Source organism: Oncorhynchus keta, chromosome 9 (genome assembly GCF_023373465.1).
Source record: "Oncorhynchus keta strain PuntledgeMale-10-30-2019 chromosome 9, Oket_V2, whole genome shotgun sequence".
Taxonomy (NCBI): Eukaryota; Metazoa; Chordata; class Actinopteri; order Salmoniformes; family Salmonidae; genus Oncorhynchus; species Oncorhynchus keta.
In genome coordinates this window covers 1060616-1082153 of record NC_068429.1, presented here as the reverse complement: position 1 = coordinate 1082153, position 21538 = coordinate 1060616, and the positions used below count along the sequence as shown (strand labels likewise).

At 45.1% G+C, this 21538-nt stretch overlaps 1 protein-coding gene across 37 annotated transcripts in view; it reads left to right on the top strand.

Annotated features, from left to right (window-relative positions):
- Nucleotides 1–21538, top strand: part of LOC118374032 (low-density lipoprotein receptor-related protein 1B-like) — a 117296-nt gene that overhangs the window by 54588 nt on the left and 41170 nt on the right. For 8 of the 37 annotated variants that reach the window (XM_052524865.1, XM_052524852.1, XM_052524863.1 and 5 more), the window contains 15 exons: nt 1450–1656; nt 1763–2014; nt 4886–5092; nt 5199–5465; nt 5623–5838; nt 5927–6103; nt 6210–6476; nt 6634–6846; nt 6935–7111; nt 7216–7482; nt 7640–7855; nt 8031–8260; nt 8494–8623; nt 8732–8925; nt 17184–17370. In XM_052524865.1, the coding sequence (XP_052380825.1) occupies nt 1450–1656; nt 1763–2014; nt 4886–5092; nt 5199–5465; nt 5623–5838; nt 5927–6103; nt 6210–6476; nt 6634–6846; nt 6935–7111; nt 7216–7482; nt 7640–7855; nt 8031–8260; nt 8494–8623; nt 8732–8925; nt 17184–17370 (3207 nt within the window). The remainder of the gene's footprint in view (nt 1–1449; nt 1657–1762; nt 2015–4885; nt 5093–5198; nt 5466–5622; nt 5839–5926; nt 6104–6209; nt 6477–6633; nt 6847–6934; nt 7112–7215; nt 7483–7639; nt 7856–8030; nt 8261–8493; nt 8624–8731; nt 8926–17183; nt 17371–21538) is intronic. The other 29 variants (XM_052524873.1, XM_052524864.1, XM_052524867.1 and 26 more) reach the window with 19 other exon arrangements.

Genomic DNA, 21538 nt, shown 5'->3' with positions numbered 1-21538 from the left:
CGAGATAAGGCCCCGTCGTGAATCGTGATGTTTTGTAGCAATAGCCATATGATTGCTTATGCCCTCTTGTGGGAATTTCCGGGACATGGGAAAAATGACATAAATCTTATTATTTTTGTAAAACGGAAACCGAATGTCCGACAACGTTCATTTGATGACTTCCTGGTAGGTCCGGCCCTGCCGCTCGGCCCGACGCCGTCCGCGAATTTTACAAACGATTTCGGACGTCTAGTAAGGGACCGTACATTTGCAATATGGACTTTCTCACTAACCATACAGGTACTGCCGAATTCTTCCCTTAAGGTATGTAAGAATGCTATTCATTGACTACAGCTCAGCATTTAACATCATAGTACCCAACTCGTCATTAAGCTCGAGACCCTGGGTCTCGACCCCGCCCTGTGAAACAGGGTCCTGGAATTCCTGACGGGCCGCCCCCAGGTGGTGAGGGTAGGTAACATCTCCACCCCCCTGATCCTTCACACTGGGGCCCCACAAGAGTGCGTTCTCAGCCCTCTCCTGTTCACGCATGACCATGCCCGCCTCCAACTCAATCATCAAGTTTGCAGACACTACAGTGGTAGGCTTGATTGCCAACAATAACGAGACGGCCTACAGGGAGGAGGTGAAGGCCCTCTCAGTGTGGTCAGGAAAATAACCTCACACTCGACGTCAACAAAACAAAGGAGATGATCGTGGACTTCAGGAAACAGCAGACGGAGGAGCCCCCTATCCACATCGACGGGACAGTCGTGGAGAAGGTGGGAAGTTAAGTTCCTTGGCGTACACATCACGGACAACTGAAATGGTCCACCCACACAGACAGCATGGTGAAGGCGCAGCAGCCCTAACCTCAGGCGGCTGAAGAAACTTGGCTCGTCACCAAACACACTCACAAACTTTTAGATGCACAATCGAGAACATCCTGTCGGGCTGTTGCCTGGTACGGCAACTGCTCCGCCCACAACCGTAAGGCTCTCCAGAGGGTAGTGAGCTCTGCACAACGCATCACTGGGGCAAACTACCTGCCCTCCAGGACAACTACACCACCCGATGTCACTGGAAGGCCAAAAAGATCAAGGACAACAACCACCCGAGCCACTTCCTGTTCAACCAACATTATTCATTCCTTTACACTTGTGTGTGTATAAGGTAGTTGTTGTGAAATTGTTAGATTACTTGTATATTACTGCAGGGTCGGAACTAGAAGCACAAGCATTTCGCTACAATCGCAAAAATCCATCTGCTAACCATGTGTATCTGACAAATACAAATTGATTTGACAGTTGGAAAATGTTTACTAGCTAGTATATTAGCAGTTGAGACATGTTACCTACAGTCTAACCCTTTGTGCTGAATTGTTTTGGGGAAACTAACGCTTCATTAGACTTGTTCTGGGTAGAGTGTAAAAGGCCTGTCCGTTATCTTGGTAATACTCTCTCCCTACAGAATCTCCAGTTCCACTTACTACAGCTTATTTGGCTCCAACTACAACCGTTCCAGATATTCTTCCTGCTCAGCCAGTCTGTACCAGTCCATCAGTGATGTGTCGGGGCTCAACTTTGTGCATCTCACAAACTCAGCTGTGTGACACATTGAGAGACTGCCCTGATGGTTTTGATGAGGAGTCCTGCATTACTAAATGTCCAAACCGAGGTAGATATATTAATGCGTTCTGATATTTGATACTGCTTTGCCACCCAGAAAACCCCTTTAACCCTCTTAATCTTTCTTCATGGTCCCTCTTATGTGTGTCTCCCAGGTGAGTTCCGGTGTAAGGACAGGAGGAAATGTATTAAGAGGAGTCTGGTTTGTGATGGACGCGCTCATTGCCATGATGGCTCAGATGAGATTGGCTGTCCAACGATCGCTGCTCCAACATCCCAAACTGCGGCCCTGAAGTGCCGTATGGGTTCTAGACTGTGCAAGGATGGGAGAGAGTGTGTCCTGCACAGCCATGTTTGTGATGGAGAGGTGGACTGTAAGGATGGATCAGATGAACAGGACTGTGGAGGTGAGTCTGATTTCTGACTGGTCAGTCGGGACGTTTTCTAAATCGACTAAGTGTCTGACGGTGTTTATAAAATGGCATGACGTCCCAAAAATGGGGAGCCGGACAGAACTGCCACTTGCAGTACACGGTCAAGAATGTGACAAAGGTTATACAATGTTTTTGTAGGGCTGTCAGAGTTAATCAGTTAACGTAAGTTAATCTTTTTGACATTTTAGTGCGCATTTTCTTTATCGCGAATAAGCGCATTGTCTGAGTGTGTAACATTAGGTCAAAAGACATCTCAAATCTACAATGCCATGTAATGCATATTAACATTGCAGGTAAAGAAAGTGTGCGTTGTCAATTTACCTAATTTTGCTAACCGTTACCTTAGACAAAGTCAAGACATCAATATTCTTGTAATGTTTTTGAAGTTCAAGTGCAGTCGCAAAAACCAAGCACCATAATGTAACTGGCTCTAATGAGGACCGCCACAGGAATGGACGACCCAGAGTTACCCCTGATGCAAAGGATAAGTTCATTAGATTTACCAGCCTCAGAAATTGCAGCCCAAATAAATGCTTCACATAGTTCAAGTAAGACGCATCTCAACATCAACTGGTCAGAGGAGACTGCGAATCCAGCCACCATGGTCGAATTGCTGCAAAGAAACCACTACTAAAGGACACCAATAAGAAAGACTTGCTTGAGCCAAGAAACACAAGCAGTGGAAATTTGTCCTTTTGGTCCGAGTCCAAATTGGAGATTTTTGGTTCCAACCGCTATGTCTTTGCGAGAACGGATCTCTGCATGTGTTTTTTCCACCATAAAGCATGAAGGAGGTGGTGTTACGGTGTGGGGCTGCTTTGCTGGTGACACGGTCACAGCATTCTGCAGCGATACGCCATACCATCTGGTTTGGGCTTAGTGGGACTGTCATTTTGTTTTAACAGGACAATGACCCAACACAACTCCAGGCTATTTTAACAATACGGAGAGTGATTGAGTACTGCATCAGATGACCTGGCTTCCACAATCCCCGACCTCAACCAAATTGAGATGGTTTGGGATGAGTTGGACCGCAGAGTGAAGGGAAAGCAGCCAACAAGTGCTCACCATATGTGGGAACTCAAGACTTGGAAAAGCATTCCAGGTGAAGCTGGTTGAGCGAATGCCAAGTGTGCAAAGCTGTCAAAGCAAAGGATGGCTATTTGAAATGTATATTTAGATTTTAACACTATTCTGAAACCGTGGATTGATGGCAGCATTTGCAAAACTGAAAGCACAAACCACTGCTTTTAATCAGGGCAAGGTGACCGGAAACATGACCGACTACACAGTGTAGCTATTCCCTCAAAGGCAATCAAACAAGCTAAGCGTCAGTATAGAGACAAAGTAGTCGCAATTCAATGCCAGACTGCATCCCCAGCCGCGTCCTCAGAGCATGCGCAGACCGGCTGGCTGGTGTGTTTACGGACATAATCAATCCTTATCCCAGTCTGCTGTTCCCACATGCTTCAAGAGGGCCACCATTGTTTCTGTTCCCAAGAAAGCTAAGGTCACTGAGCTAAATGACTATCCGCTTCGTAACACTCCCTTCCGTGCTTTGCGAGACTAATCAAGGACCATATCACCTCCACCCTACCTGACACCCTAGATCTACTCCAATTTGCCTTCCGCCCCAATAGGTCCACAGACAATGCAATCACACTGCCCTAACCCATCTGGACAAGAGGAATACCTATGTAAGAATGCTGTTCATCGACTACAGCTCAGCATTTAACATCATAGTACCCCCAACTCGTCATTAAGCTCGAGACCCTGGGTCTCGACCCCGCCCTGTGAAACAGGGTCCTGGAATTCCTGACGGGCCGCCCCAGGTGGTGAGGGTAGGTAACATCTCCACCCCCTGATCCTTCACACTGGGGCCCCACAAGAGTGCGTTCTCAGCCCTCTCCTGTTCACGCATGACCATGCCCGCCTCCAACTCAATCATCAAGTTTGCAGACACTACAGTGGTAGGCTTGATTGCCAACAATAACGAGACGGCCTACAGGGAGGAGGTGAAGGCCCTCTCAGTGTGGTCAGGAAAATAACCTCACACTCGACGTCAACAAAACAAAGGAGATGATCGTGGACTTCAGGAAACAGCAGACGGAGGAGCCCCCTATCCACGTCGACGGGACAGTCGTGGAGAAGGTGGGAAGTTAAGTTCCTTGGCGTACACATCACGGACAACTGAAATGGTCCACCCACACAGACAGCATGGTGAAGGCGCAGCAGCCCTAACCTCAGGCGGCTGAAGAAACTTGGCTCGTCACCAAACACACTCACAAACTTTTAGATGCACAATCGAGAACATCCTGTCGGGCTGTTGCCTGGTACGGCAACTGCTCCGCCCACAACCGTAAGGCTCTCCAGAGGGTAGTGAGCTCTGCACAACGCATCACTGGGGCAAACTACCTGCCCTCCAGGACAACTACGCCACCCGATGTCACTGGAAGGCCAAAAAGATCAAGGACAACAACCACCGAGCCACTTCCTGTTCAACCAACATTATTCATTCCTTTACACTTGTGTGTGTGTGTGTATAAGGTAGTTGTTGTGAAATTGTTAGATTACTTGTATATTACTGCAGGGTCGGAACTAGAAGCACAAGCATTTCGCTACAATCGCAAAAATCCATCTGCTAACCATGTGTATCTGACAAATACAAATTGATTTGACAGTTGGAAAATGTTTACTAGCTAGTATATTAGCAGTTGAGACATGTTACCTACAGTCTAACCCTTTGTGCTGAATTGTTTTGGGGAAACTAACGCTTCATTAGACTTGTTCTGGGTAGAGTGTAAAAGGCCTGTCCGTTATCTTGGTAATACTCTCTCCCTACAGAATCTCCAGTTCCACTTACTACAGCTTATTTGGCTCCAACTACAACCGTTCCAGATATTCTTCCTGCTCAGCCAGTCTGTACCAGTCCATCAGTGATGTGTCGGGGCTCAACTTTGTGCATCTCACAAACTCAGCTGTGTGACACATTGAGAGACTGCCCTGATGGTTTTGATGAGGAGTCCTGCATTACTAAATGTCCAAACCGAGGTAGATATATTAATGCGTTCTGATATTTGATACTGCTTTGCCACCCAGAAAACCCCTTTAACCCTCTTAACCTTTCTTCATGGTCCCTCTTATGTGTGTCTCCCAGGTGAGTTCCGGTGTAAGGACAGGAGGAAATGTATTAAGAGGAGTCTGGTTTGTGATGGACGCGCTCATTGCCATGATGGCTCAGATGAGATTGGCTGTCCAACGATCGCTGCTCCAACATCCCAAACTGCGGCCCTGAAGTGCCGTATGGGTTCTAGACTGTGCAAGGATGGGAGAGAGTGTGTCCTGCACAGCCATGTTTGTGATGGAGAGGTGGACTGTAAGGATGGATCAGATGAACAGGACTGTGAGCTCCTCTGCAAAGCAGGTCAGAAGTTCACCTCTTGATCTGGTGTAATGTGTTTAATCACAAGTGGCCAGTTTCAGCACACATCCATCCATTCATATCAATGTCCTTAGGTCAGTTCCAGTGTACTCATTGGTTGTTCGCTCAGTTCCAGTGTGCTCATTGGTTCCTACCTCAGGTCAGTTCCAGTGTGCTCATGGGAAGAAGTGTATCGACCAGCAGCAGCTGTGTGATGGAAAGGCACATTGCCAGGACCGTTCTGATGAAATGGACTGCTTCAAGGCCACCAAGAGCTGCAGTCATCGCTGTGACAACAATAGCCGCTGTATCCCAGAAACCTTCCTCTGTGATGGAGAGAAAGACTGTGAGGACGGCTCTGATGAGGAAGGCTGTGGTGAGACACTGCTGACTCACTTGGACAGTTGGTACAGAAGGATGAGGAGAGTCTCTTTAAATGAATCTAATGTAACCTCTCTTCCTAGATTTTGACAAGGTACTTCCTCCTGTCCTGCCAACTCTGGCTCAGACCTGTACCAGTCCATCAGTGAGGTGTCGGGGCTCAACTTTGTGCATCTCCAAAACTCAGCTGTGTGACACATTGAGAGACTGCCCTGATGGTTTTGATGAGGAGTCCTGCATTACTAAATGTCCAAACCGAGGTAGATGTATTAATGTGTTCTGAAATTTGATACTGCTTTGCCACCCAGAAAACCCCTTTAACCCTCTTAACCTTTCTTCATGGTCCCTCTTATGTGTGTCTCCCAGGTGAGTTCCGGTGTAAGGACAGGAGGAAATGTATTGAGAGGAGTCTGGTTTGTGATGGACGCGCTCATTGCCATGATGGCTCAGATGAGATTGGCTGTCCAACGATCGCTGCTCCAACATCCCAAACTGCGGCCCTGAAGTGCCGTATGGGTTCTAGACTGTGCAAGGATGGGAGAGAGTGTGTCCTGCACAGCCATGTTTGTGATGGAGAGGTGGACTGTAAGGATGGATCAGATGAACAGGACTGTGAGCTCCTCTGCAAAGCAGGTCAGAAGTTCACCTCTTGATCTGGTGTAATGTGTTTAATCACAAGTGGCCAGTTTCAGCACACATCCATCCATTCATATCAATGTCCTTAGGTCAGTTCCAGTGTACTCATTGGTTGTTCGCTCAGTTCCAGTGTGCTCATTGGTTCCTACCTCAGGTCAGTTCCAGTGTGCTCATGGGAATAAGTGTATCGACCAGCAGCAGCTGTGTGATGGAAAGGCACAGTGCCAGGACCGTTCTGATGAAATGGACTGCTTCAAGGCCACCAAGAGCTGCAGTCATCGCTGTGACAATAGCCGCTGTATCCCAGAAACCTTCCTCTGTGATGGAGAGAGAGACTGTTCGGACGGCTCTGATGAGGAAGGCTGTGGTGAGACACTGCTGACTCACTTGGACGGTTGGTACAGAAGGATGAGGAGAGTCTCTTTAAATGAATCTAATGTAACCTCTCTTCCTAGATTTTGACAAGGTACTTCCTCCTGTCCTGCCAACTCTGGCTCAGACCTGTACCAGTCCATCAGTGAGGTGTCGGGGCTCAACTTTGTGCATCTCCAAAACTCAGCTGTGTGACACATTGAGAGACTGCCCTGATGGTTTTGATGAGGAGTCCTGCATTACTAAATGTCCAAACCGAGGTAGATATATTAATGTGTTCTGAAATTTGATACTGCTTTGCCACCCAGAAAACCCCTTTAACCCTCTTAACCTTTCTTCATGGTCCCTCTTATGTGTCTCCCAGGTGAGTTCCGGTGTAAGGACAGGAGGAAATGTATTAAGAGGAGTCTGGTTTGTGATGGACGCGCTCATTGCCATGATGGCTCAGATGAGATTGGCTGTCCAACGATCGCTGCTCCAACATCCCAAACTGCGGCTCTGAAGTGCCGAATGGGTTCTAGACTGTGCAAGGATGGGAGAGAGTGTGTCCTGCACAGCCATGTTTGTGATGGAGAGGTGGACTGTAAGGATGGATCAGATGAACAGGACTGTGAGCTCCTCTGCAAAGCAGGTCAGAATCTCACCTCTTGATCTGGTGTAATGTGTTTAATCACAAGTGGCCAGTTTCAGCACACATCCATCCATTCATATCAATGTCCTTAGGTCAGTTCCAGTGTACTCATTGGTTGTTAGCTCAGGTCCAGTGTGCTCATTGGTTCCTACCTCAGGTCAGTTCCAGTGTGCTCATGGGAAGAAGTGTATCGACCAGCAGCAGATGTGTGATGGAAAGGCACAGTGCCAGGACCGTTCTGATGAAATGGACTGCTTCAAGCCCACCAAGAGCTGCAGTCATCGCTGTGACAACAATAGCCGCTGTATCCCAGAAACCTTCCTCTGTGATGGAGAGAGAGACTGTTCGGACGGCTCTGATGAGGAAGACTGTGGTATGAGCCTGATCTCTAAAAACCTTTTCCATTGTAATGGGTGTTTAGAACTAATTTCCACTGATGTGGTTCCATGTTGTTTAGAACCCATTTCCACCTTGTTCTGAACCCGTTTCTACTTAGTTTTTTGCAATCATTGCTCTCCTCTGCTTCTGCCATCTCGCTCTCCTCCCAGTAGCAAAGCTTTGTGGCCAGCAGCAGTATCATTGCAGTAATGGTCAGTGTGTGTCTGAGGCTCTCCGTTGTGACGGCCATGCTGACTGCGGAGACCATTCTGACGAGGTGGGCTGTGCCAAACCCCCCCACTGTCCCCCGGAGCGCCGCTGCCCAAACAGCCATGAATGTCTTGTGGAGGAATGGCTGTGTGATGGGGAACAGGACTGCCAGGACGGTTCAGACGAGATGGTGAGGAACCCGCCTAATATTAACCTTCACTTTAAAATGATTGTGCAAAACATTTATATACTTGCTCACAGCCAGATGAATTCATGGATACCACTTTTATGGCTCCATGACCAGTATTAAGGAAGTCCAAGGTAGTCTTGGAAACCAATACAAACTAGCATGCTAGGTTAATTTCCATAATATCGCACAATCAATTTACCTTAACCCATCTCTAAATTCTGGGTAAACTTCAGAATTGTAAGGTGTCTCCAGTGACGTGTGGGGAGTTCCAGTGGAGCTGTGTCTCTAAGACCCAGTGTATCCCTGCAACCTGGAGGTGTGATGGACAGAAGGACTGTGAGGACTACAGTGACGAGGCCGGATGTGAGCTTACACAAAGGGTTATGGTTACATTTGTAGTTGGCCAGGTGAAGTGCTCCAACCAGCTGTGGTAGTGGAGAGTGTGTGGACCAGTCTGTTGTTTTACTGTAGGTGACCAGTTGAAGTGCTCCAACCAGCTTTACCAGTGTGGTAGTGGAGAGTGTGTGGACCATTCCCTGCTGTGTGACCACATCATCAACTGTCCTGATGGATCTGATGAGGGGCACGGTTGTTCCACCAATAACTGCTCCAGCCCTGGGACCCCCCAATGTGACCAGCACTGTGTCAGCACCCCTTATGGACCGGTTAGTACCCCAACCCAGGGTTTTCAAAACCCGGTCCTGCGTAATATTACATTTAACAACACTTTTCACAACACATTGTGTACCCTCAGGACATCACTCTACTACCACATCTACAAAACAAAATCCATGTTACATGTGGGTAGAGTACGTGTTAGTACGTGTTAGTACGTGTTAGTACGTGTTAGTACGTGTATGCTTGTGACCCTTAAAGTCCCCAATGTTCCATAAGGTTTTATTTTATCTGTTTAAAATCTGATTCTACTGCCGCATCAGTTAACTGATGTGGAATATAGTTCCATGTAGTCATGGCTCTATGTAGTACTGTGGAATAGAGTTCCATGTAGTCATGGCTCTATGTAGTACTTTGCGCCTCCCATAGTCTGTTCTGGACTTGGGGACTGTGAAGAGACCTCTGGTGGCATGCCTTGTGGATTATGCATGGCTGTCTGCTAGTATTTTAAACAGACACCTTGGTGTCGATTTGTAATTTGACAGGCAAATACACGACTGGGCAGTAGTCCAGGTGAGACAAAACTAGGGCCTGTAGTACCTGCCTTGTTGATAGTTAAGGCCGAGCAGTGCTTTATGGACATACTTCTCCCCATCTTAGCTACTTTTTTATCAATATGTTTGAAAATGACAGTTTACAATAGTTTGACTCAAAGCAGTTTAGTAACCTTAACTTGCTTTTAATTTGAAATATTTAGGACTAACTTATTTCTTGCCACCCATTCTGAAACTAACTGCAGCTCGCTGTAGTAGCTGACGTGTATGGTGTGGAGTCCTTCGCATACGCAGAGGCTGAAGAAATGTGGCAATTCCACCTAAAACACTTTCACAGATGCACAATTGATAGTATCCTGTTGGGCTGTATCGCCACCTGATATGGCAACTGCATCGCCCACAACCACAAGGATCTCCAGAGGGTGGTGCGGTCTGCACAGCGCATCACCGGGGGCAAACTACCTGCCCTCCAGTACACGATGTCACTGGAAGGCCAAAAATATCAAGGACAACAACCACCTGAGCCGCTGCTTATTCACCCCGTTAACATCCAGAAGGCAAGATGGCATCGCAGTGCAGACGTGTTTTGTTTTCCTCATTTTCTTTTTGTCTTTTTTGTATATATTCCAATTTGTTTTTCAAACTCATTTTTCATTTTTAAATTAAATATACCTTCCGGTAACCGCCTCACTCAATGTGACACCGATCCGCAATTTCTTTAGACCCTATAGCCAAAACTTTCATCAGAAGGTTGCCAGCTAATTAGTTAAGTTACTAGCCATTTAGTCATTGTTAGCCACTGCTAGCGGCCTTTACCCTCTGCTCAGGCACCAGCTGTTTTTTTAGCCTGGATAATACCTGCCAGCCTCGGACTGTTTTTCTCCACTACAACGCCAAATTTCTGCCATAAACCTTGGACCATTGATCATCACAGCTAGCTGCCACTGAGTGACCCAGCCCTGAGCCAGACTCGTCTCCCGGCTAGCAAACAATATTACCACAACTACAATACCTCTTTCGCCATCTGGCCATGTCCCTTTGTACCACCACGACTGGTCCGCAGATGTCATTTCATCAGCTGTGCCTTCAACAGGCCTTTGCTGGACGACGGAGCAGATGCTTCTATTTCCCCCGGGCCGCTAACTTTAAACGCTCTGCCCATTCATCGCCATTGAACCTGTTGTTGTTGACCTAGCTGATTAGCTGTTGTCTTACCCGTTGTTGACTTGGTTAGCTCTCCCAATCAACACCTGTGATTGCACCAGTATAACACCAGTATAACCAGCATGTCCAGAGATGCAACCGCTCTGATCACTCATTGCCTGGGTTTACCTTCACTGTACCCGCACCCCACCATACCCCTGTCTGCACATTTTGGCCTGAATCTATTCTAACATGCCCAGAAATCTGCTCCTTTTATTATGTCCCCAATGTACTAGACAACCAGTTTTGCTAGCCTTTAGCCGTACCCTCATCCTACTCCTCTGTTCCTCGGGTGACGTGGAGGCTAATCCAGAGCCCTGCGTGTCGAGTATACATTGGTTTCATGCATGTTACATCAGAAGCCTCCTCTCTAACTTTGTTTTACTTACTGCTTTTGCACACTCTGCCAACCCTGATGTCCTTGCCGTGTCTGAATCCTGGTTCAGGAAGGCCAACAAAAATTCAGAATTCCATACCAAACTACAACATTTTCCATCAAGATTGCAAATCCTCCCCCTTTGGCAGTTCTATCTACTGCAGAGATGGCTTGCAATGTTCTGTCATACTTTCCAGGTCTATGCTCAGACATTTCGCACCTCTAATTGAAAAAATGAATCTCTCCAGAAATAAGTCTATCTTGCTGCCTGTTCTAGACCCCCTCAGCTCCCAGCTGTGCCCTGGACACCATATGTGAATTGATTGCCCCCATCTGTCTTCAGAGTTCATTCGTTCTTACCTTAACTGGGATATGCTTAACACCCCAGTAGTCCTACAATCTAAGCTAGTTGCCCTCAATCTCACACCCATTATCAAGGAAACCACCAGGTAGTACCCTAAATCAGAAAACATGGGCACCCTCATAGATATTATCCTGACCAACTTGCCCTCCAAATACACCTATGCAGTTTTCAATGAGGATGTCAGCGGTCATTGCCTGCAAAACTAAAATGTTTTGACACTAAAGTCAAGAACAAGAGCACCTCCTCTCAGCTGCCCACTGCACCGAGGCTAGGTAGCACGGTCACCACTGATAAATCCATGATAATCCATTTCAATAAGCATTTCTCTACGGCTGGCCATGCTTTCCTCCTGGCTACCCCAACTGCTTTGCAACTCCTATTACCAGTCTATTTTAGTTTAGTTTATTTTATTTTTACAGGGACCGTGCACATTAATCAACGTTTCAACCCTTCTTTTTTCTCCGAGATCCCTAAAGATTGGAAAGCTGCTGCGTCATCCCCTTCTTCAAAGGGTGAGACACTCTAGACCCAAACTGTTAGACCCATCATCCTGCCCTGGCTTTCTAAAGTCTTTGAAAGCCAATTTAATAAACAGATCACTGACCATTTGGAATCCCTCCATCTTCTCCGCTGTGCAATCCGGTTTCTGAGCTGGTCGCGGGTGCACCTCAGCCATGCTGAAGGTCCTAAACGAAATCATAACTGCCATTGATAAAAGACCGTACTGTGCAGCCGCCTTCATCGACCTGGCCAAGGCATTCAACTGTCAAAGTATTCTTATCAGCAGATTCAATCGCCTTGGTTTCTCAAATGACTGGTTCACCAACTTCACCAACTACTTCGCAGATAGTTCAGACCTCTGGCAGTCTATGGGGGTACCACAGGGTTCAATTCTCGGGCCGACTCTTCTGTATACATCAATGATGTTGCTCTTGCTGTGGGTGATTCACTGTTCCACCTCTACGCAGACTACACCATTCTGTATACATCTGGCCCTTCTTTGGACACTGTAAACTAACCTCCAAACGAGCTTCAATGCCATACAACACTCTTTCTGTGGCCTCCAACTACTCTAACATGCTAGCAACACCAAATGCATGCTTTTAAACCGTTTGATGCCTGCACCTGCCCGTCTGACTAGCATCACTACTCTGGACGGTTCAGACTTACACTGGAGACTTACATTTCCCTCACTAAACCTCAGCTAACTGATTGCTGCAGCTGTACATAGTCCATCTGTAAATAGCCCATCCAATCTACCTACCTCATCCCCATATTGTTTTTATTTACTTTGCTCCTCTTTTGCACACCAGTATCACTACTTGCACACCATCTGCTAATCTATCACTCCAGTGTTAATCTGCTAAATTGTAATTACTTTGCTACTATGGCCTATTTATTTCCTTACCACCTCATGCCATTTGCACGCACTGTATATACACATGGTTAGCAGATGTTAGTGCGAGTGTAGCGAAATGCTTGTGCTTCTAGTTCCGACAATGCAGTAATAACCAACAAGTAATCTAGCTAACAATTCCAAAACTACTACCTTATAGACACAAGTGTAAGGGGATAAAGAATATGTACATAAAGATGTATGATTGAGTGATGGTACAGAGCGGCATAGGTAAGATACAGTAGATGGTATCGAGTACAGTATATGCATATGAGATGTGTATGTAAACAAAGTGGCATAGTTAAAGTGGCTAGTGATACATGTATTACATAAAGATGCAGTAGATGATATAGAGTACAGTATATACGTATACATATGAGATGAATGATGTAGGGTATGTAAACATTATATTAGGTAGCATTGTTTAAAGTGGCTAGTGATATATTTTACATTAGAAAAGACATGGAGGGCAAGAGGCAGAGACATAAAACTTTATTACTGTGAGTAGTTTCTAAATGTACCAATGTACTTTGCACATGAACCACCGTCTGTTTGGAGTGAAATCATGAATGTATTTGGTTCTTAGTGTATTTCTCCTACAGGGCCTTGGGAAGGGGTTGGTTGGGCCTTTCCACGGCACACTTGTAACGCTCTGATTGTCCAAAAGGGGTCCCCATCCGTCTGTTGTTCCATTCACTCTGGAAAATGAGTCGTTGAAGATAAGCTAGCCAGCCGTGTCAGTGGTTCCTAGTGGGGTGTTGAGTAGTAGAATGGTCCCACTTAAATGAACTTTTCTGGATACTTAGGGCAGCTAATCAGCTGTACCAGTGATTTGTCCGGGAGGTGAGCTTCTCGCCTCTACCTCATTGAGATTTCTGAGTTCAAACCCCTTTAGACGTGAGCTGCAGCTCGACGCCTTTCTGGTCTAGGTTAACCTCTTGATTCTAGCCATCCCGCATCCGGGATCGTGAATACAGCCTCAAGCTCATTACCATAATGCAACGTTAGCTATTCATGAAAATCTCAAATGAAATTAAATATGCTAGCTCTCAAGCTTAGCCTTTTGTTAACAACACTGTCATCTCAGATTTTCAAAATATGCTTTTCAACCAAGCATTTGTGTAAGATTATTGATAGCTAGTGTAGCATTTAGCGTAGCATTCAGCATGCAACATTTTCACAAACAAGAAAAGCATTCAAATAAAATGTACCTTTGAAGAACTTCAGATGTTTTCAATGAGAAGACTCTCAGTTAGATAGCAAATGTTCAGTTTTTCCAAAAATATTATTTGTTTAGGACAAATTGCTCCGTTTTGTTCATCACGTTTAGCTACGAAAAAAACCTGTATCCAGGAGTGTAATTATCCCCGCAGCTCATTAGCATAACACAACGTTAACTATTCATGAAAATCGCAAATGAAATGAAATAAATATGCTAGCTCTCAAGCTTAGCCTTTTGTTAACAACACTGTCATCTCAGATTTTCTAAATATGCTTTTCAACCATGGCAAAACAAGCATTTGTAACAGTATTGACAGCTAGCGTAGCATTTAGCGTTAGCATTGAGCGTGCAACATTTTCACAAAAACAAGAAAAAGATTCTTTGTGTAGGAGAAATCGCTCCGTTTTGTACATCACGTTTGGCTACCAAAAAAAACTGAAATCCGTCATCAAAACGCCGAACTTTAATATCTTCGTGGAAGTCTCCTCTCTTGCCTGAATCACATGGATGAATGCGTGCAGCTTGGAGATTACGCACCAATTTCGACAAAGGACACCGGGCGGACACCTGGTAAATGTAGTCTCTTATGGCCAATCTACCAATGATATGCCTACAAATATGTCACAATGCTGCAGACACCTTGGGCAAACGGCAGAAAGCGTAGGCTCGTTCAGGGCACATTCACAGCCATATAAGGAGACAATGGAAAACAGAGCCTCAAATTCTGCTCATTTCCTGTTTGAAGTTTCATCTTGGTTTCGCCTGTAACATCAGTTCTGTGGCACTCATGGATAATATCTTTGCAATTTTGGAAACGTCAGTGTTTTCTTTCCAAAGCTGTCAATGATATGCATAGTCGCATCTTTTCGTGACAAAATATCTAGTTTAAAATGAACGTCTTTATCCATAAATTAAGAGTGCCCCCTATATCCATATAACGTAAGCTAACGAAGCAGCCAGCTAACATTAGCTAGTTAAACAACAATGAATGAAGTGGCAACAATTCCACAGTGCTGGGAGCTAACCAACCAGGTCCAATGTTAGCTAGCTAACATTAGGTTATAACTAGAAAAGCAAACGGCTCTGGGAATCAAGTAATGCCAGCCAACATTAGCTAACAGTCACTTTATCTTGAAATGAAACCACTTTGTCGGAATTAGAAAACGTGTATCCGAATGTAGCTAGCGATCTTACCTGTATACATCAACATGCATTATGGACGAGTCACCCTGTCAGGAATGCAATACCACGGTTGGCCTTAGTTTGAAGATATAATCTGAAGACTGGTGTTTCCTACGTCTACTTAGCGATCATATTCTAATTCCACTGATTTCAAAACGTGATCTGCCAAAAAATGGAGAGCAACACTTATGCAGCTCCCCTACTTTAAAAAAAAGCTGCATTAGACGGGATTCTCAAGTCTGACGAGCTCAAATAAATGGTCTTCAATATGGCAGACAAATCTGAATGCCTCTCTTGGCATGTCCAGCCCACTCATCTCAGCCAATCATGGCTAATGGGAAGGTTGCTAGTGTTGTGGCTTAACCAACAAGGCTCCTAATTTAACCATTTTAATCGTAAGAAAGTTCATGTTCTAATGCAATTACTTCCCAAAGATTTGTTCAAATATCTCTCCTGTGAAGTCGTGACTTGCGACATGCGCCCAGTTTCCTGAATCGGGTCACAAATGACATTCTTTAGATCGCCTCTGACCATTCCTCACATTCTATGTTAAAAATATTTTGACAGTATTCGCAAAAAGTGTTAGTTTCGTGGGCGAATGTCTGTTACAAAGGCATATTCCTGTGTGAATTTGATGAGGAAGATGGCTGAAAGTTCTTGTACTTGATTTACATCAGGGTGTTAGCTGTTACCCCAAGAGCGAGTACTACAGGCAATGTGTTAGAACTTAGGTAGCATTTTCCTCAGACCTGCTTTTTTAGACTAGCTAGCTACTAGAAATACGGCCTCAGGATGTGGTTTCCAGTTTGCACGAAGTCCAGTGTAGTTAATTGAGGGCCGTCATATCTTCTCGAAGGGGAATATATACACTGACTATAACCGAAGAGAATTCTCTTGATGGTATACGGTCGACATTTGATTCTAGCTTTTTTTGTTGTGTCAAATGCAGTATCTGGTTGCTCCTTATTACACACCACAGACCAGCAAATATTCTTTACGTCATAGGAATCAATACAAATGTTTTTGTATGCCCTCTTATACACACTATTAGGCCCAGCCTTTGGAACCTAAGCTTTCCTAGATATCGCTACCATATTGTGATCACTACATCCAATGGATTTGGAAACTGCTTTAATGCATTAAAGCAGATATCTAAAGCATAATTGAAGATGTGATCAATACATGTTTTCATTCCTGTGCTGTATATCTCCCCTGGTAGGTTTACTGAACCAGTTTGCAGGCACTAGTGTGAAGCTTTTTCTTGAGTGGGCAGCTTAATGAAAGCCAGTCAATATTTAGGTCACCCAGAAAATACACCTGTGATAACAGATCAAGCATTTTACATGTTATCCAGATACTGGCTGATAACACTTGGTCTATAGCAGCTTCCTACCAGAATGGTCTTTAGGTGGAGGTAAACCAGTAGCCTTATTACTTAAACAGTATTTAACATGATCCTCTCAACTTTATAGGAATGTGGTTCTGAATATAGACCGCAACACTGCCCCGTTGGCATTTGTCTTTTTGGTAGATGTTATAACCATGGATTGCTGCTGTATCAACGGTATTATCTTAGTGAGTTTCAGATCGTCAGAATATGAATGTCATCTGTTACTAGTAAGTTATCCATTTCATGAACCTTTTTTCTTAGCCCACATTTACATATGTAGCCTATTTATGAGCTGGGCTTAAGTCAATGTAGAGCATCTTCCGTTTCCAGAAGATGTCAGTGATCTATTAAAGTTATTCCAACAGAGCTACAGGAATATTTTAGCTAGGTGTAATGCCAGTAGACTGCTGAATCTTTCACACCCTAGACCATGCCACACAACACGCCTTAACCCTAGTTACATGCCCTAGACCATGCCACACAACACGCCTTAACCCTAGTTACATGCCCTAGACAATGCCACAAGCCCTAAGCCCCCATGGACCGATGAGTTAAAACAAAACCCAACTTGTTGGCCTACAGAAGTGTGGCTGTGACATGTGGTCCTTCTGTCTCCTACAGAGGTGCATCTGTGCTGCAGGCTTCCGTCTCCAGGCTAATGGTTTGTCCTGTGTGGATGTTGACGAGTGTAATGAGGTCCTACCACCTGTCTGCAGCCACATCTGCCTTAACACCCGCAGCTCCTTCCTGTGTCGCTGTCACCATGGATATCTGCTGGAACCAAATGGTCACAGCTGCAAGACCCAAGGTACTCCAAATGTGTCTTTGCTTGAACGTAATTAAGACATTGTTTTAGTGAAATATTTACTTTTGTCTAAAGCCAAAAAAAGACAGGAAATGCAAAAGCTATTTTGACCTAAGCAGAAACTCGGCTTTTCAGAATAAATGGCTTAACTACTGCTAGAGTACTGAAGCTTAATTAATCTACTATACCTCCACAACAGATGTACTCCCATTGGATGGGCTGATTAGGATTCAAACCTTCTCAAACAGCCCAATACATTCTCTTAGAGTAGGTTTACCCCATTAATGTACCTGGTCATGTAAACATTTTTTCATGTTAGACATCATTCCACTCACTTAAACATTATGGGGAGGTTTTCCCAGACACAGATTAAGCCTAGTCTTAAACTAAAAAGCAAGATCAATGGAAAATATCCAGCCAATATAATTTCTAGTCCGGGACTATGTGAAATCTGTCTGGGAAACCACTCCTTAACCCTACATTTAACCAAGACTAATACATAGACTCAGATGGGAAATGGACAAGATAGTTGACAGCGCTTTAACATATTTTGAAGCAATACATGCTTAATATTCCTGTTCATTTTTATTTAACTAGGTAAGTAAAACAAGTTATAAACTATGGAGTAATGGAATCTTATATGTTGTCTTAAGACTGTTACGCTATGCTCTTTAGACATTTACAAGTTATAGTATTTAAAGCAGAGGTGGCAACACAGACCCTAAATGTGGTGTGGCAAAATTCATACCTGTCTTTTCTGGGGCCTGGAGTTTATCCTGATCGCAATCACCTGGTTGGGTGAAACTTTGGATCCTTTTCGTAGGCTGAGACCAGGTCCAATGCTAACTTTGTTTCTCACTGACATGACCGGGCCAATTGGCAAAAAAATTGACTGACCCTAACAGAATTTTCTGGACATGGCGTAGTTTTTAAAATCTTTGGTCATGCAGGGCCTATGGGTTACCATGCTGTAAATCTACAGGGCCTATGGGTTACCATGCTGTAAATCTACAGGGCCTATGGGTTACCATGCTGTAAATCTACAGGGCCTATGGGTTACCATGCTGTAAATCTACAGGGCCTATGGGTTACCATGCTGTAAATCTACAGGGCCTATGGGTTACCATGCTGTCTCTCTACAGGGCCTATGGGTTACCATGCTGTCTCTCTACAGGGCCTATGGGTTACCATGCTGTCTCTATACAGGGCCTATGGGTTACCATGCAGTCTCTCTACAGGGCCTATGGGTTACCATGCAGTCTCTCTACAGGGCCTATGGGTTACCATGCTGTCTCTCTACAGGGCCTATGGGTTACCATGCTGTCTCTCTACAGGGCCTATGGGTTACCATGCTGTCTCTCTACAGGGCCTATGGGTTACCATGCTGTCTCTCTACAGGGCCTATGGGTTACCATGCTGTCTCTCTACAGGGCCTATGGGTTACCATGCTGTCTCTCTGCAGGGCCTATGGGTTACCATGCTGTCTCTCTACAGAGCCTATGGGTTACCATGCAGTCTCTCTACAGGGCCTATGGGTTACCATGCTGTCTCTCTACAGGGCCTATGGGTTACCATGCTGTCTCTCTACAGGGCCTATGGGTTACCATGCTGTTTCTCTGCAGGGCCTATGGGTTACCATGCTGTCTCTCTACAGAGCCTATGGGTTACCATGCAGTCTCTCTACAGGGCCTATGGGTTACCATGCAGTCTCTCTACAGGGCCTATGGGTTACCATGCTGTCTCTCTGCAGGGCCTATGGGTTACCATGCAGTCTCTCTACAGGGCCTATGGGTTACCATGCAGTCTCTCTACAGGGCCTATGGGTTACCATGCTGTCTCTCTACAGGGCCTATGGGTTACCATGCTGTCTCTCTACAGGGCCTATGGGTTACCATGCTGTCTCTCTACAGGGCCTATGGGTTACCATGCTGTCTCTCTACAGGGCCTATGGGTTACCATGCTGTCTCTCTACAGGGCCTATGGGTTACCATGCAGTCTCTCTGCAGGGTCTATGTGTTACCATGCAGTCTCTCTACAGGGCCTATGGGTTACCATGCTGTCTCTCTACAGGGCCTATGGGTTACCATGCTGTCTCTCTACAGGGCCTATGGGTTACCATGCTGTAAATCTACAGGGCCTATGGGTTACCATGCTGTAAATCTACAGGGCCTATGGGTTACCATGCTGTCTCTCTACAGGGCCTATGGGTTACCATGCTGTCTCTCTACAGGGCCTATGGGTTACCATGCTGTCTCTCTACAGGGCCTATGGGTTACCATGCTGTCTCTCTACAGGGCCTATGGGTTACCATGCTGTCTCTCTACAGGGCCTATGGGTTACCATGCTGTCTCTCTACAGGGCCTATGGGTTACCATGCTGTAAATCTACAGGGCCTATGGGTTACCATGCTGTCTCTCTACAGGGCCTATGGGTTACCATGCTGTCTCTCTACAGGGCCTATGGGTTACCATGCTGTCTCTCTACAGGGCCTATGGGTTACCATGCTGTCTCTCTACAGGGCCTATGGGTTACCATGCTGTCTCTCTACAGGGCCTATGGGTTACCATGCTGTCTCTCTACAGGGCCTATGGGTTACCATGCTGTAAATCTACAGGGCCTATGGGTTACCATGCTGTAAATCTACAGGGCCTATGGGTTACCATGCTGTAAATCTACAGGGCCTATGGGTTACCATGCTGTCTCTATATTCGCTGCAGCTGTACATAGTCCATCTGTAAATAGCCCACCCAATCTACCTACCTCATCCCCATTTTTTTTTTATTTTTTACTTTGCTGCTCTTTTGCACACCAGTATCACGACTTACACACCATCTGCTAATCTATCACTCCAGTGTTAATCTGCTAAATTGTAATTACTTTGCTACTATGGCCTATTTATTGCCTTACCACCTCATTCCATTGCACACCTTTCAGGTTACTGACCCAATGCTCTCATCGCTAGGCTACCTGCTGCCACCTTTAGTTATTATGAAGCTGCTTAATTGCATTTAACAAGTTATTAATGTAAGAATTGCACTGCGTTAATTGCATACATTTTATGTTTCTATAGAATGTCATGGCAAAAGTTATATATATTATTATATTGCTTGTATGGTCACTATTGAAGGCCAACTTTTGTACACTGAACAAATTATAAATGCAACAATTTAAAATATTTTACTGGGGTACAGTTGATGAGGAAATTCAAATATGCATCTGTTGGTCACAGATACCTTAAGGTAGGGGTGTGGATCAGAAGACCAATTTATCTAGTGTGAATGCCATTTGCCTCATGCAGCGCTACACATCTTCGCATATGGTTGATCAGGCGGTTGATTGTGGCCTGTGGAATGTTCTCACGCTTCAATGGCTGTGCAAAGTTGCTTGATATTGGCAGGACCTGGAACACGCTGTCGTACACATCGATACAGAGCATCGCAAACATGCTCAATGGGTGACATGCCTGAGTATGCAGATCTCTAAAACAATGTAGGTAGCTTATGGTAGAGTAACGTTCAAAACTCTGGCTACATTTCTGGTGGACATTTCTGCATTCAGCATATCAATTGTAAGCCTGAACTTTGACAACTAAACATTTGGTCTTTTATTGTCCCCAACACAAGGTTCCCTTTTGTAGTCAAGCTTTTTAATCAGCTTCATGATATGCCACATATGGATTATCTTGTTAAAGGTGAAATGTGACTTACCGGCTCAAATCACTCTTATGTAGCAGAATTTTAAATTGTCATTCTTACGATGGATAAAAGTAGTTTCAGAGCTACACAGCAGTTGAGGAACAATGGAAAGTCTTTCTGCTTTGAAAGTTGTAAACTCACTATAGAGAATGGCCTTTGAGTTTTTTTAATTTTTTTTTTACCTTTATTTAACCAGGCAAGTCAGTTAAGAACACATTCTTATTTTCAATGATGGCCTGGGAACAGTGGGTTAACTGCCTGTTCAGGGGCAGAATGACAGATTTGTACCTTGTCAGCTCGGGGGTTTGAACTCTCAACCTTCCAGTTACTAGTTCAACGCTAGGCTACGCTGCTGTTTTGGTACTACTGCTGGAGAGCCCTTTGTCTACACCCATTCAGCATTGTTCACACCCTCTTAAGCTTTTAACCCACCCAGCTCTTTAAGGGTTAATTTGAGTGTTCTGTACTAACTTCAG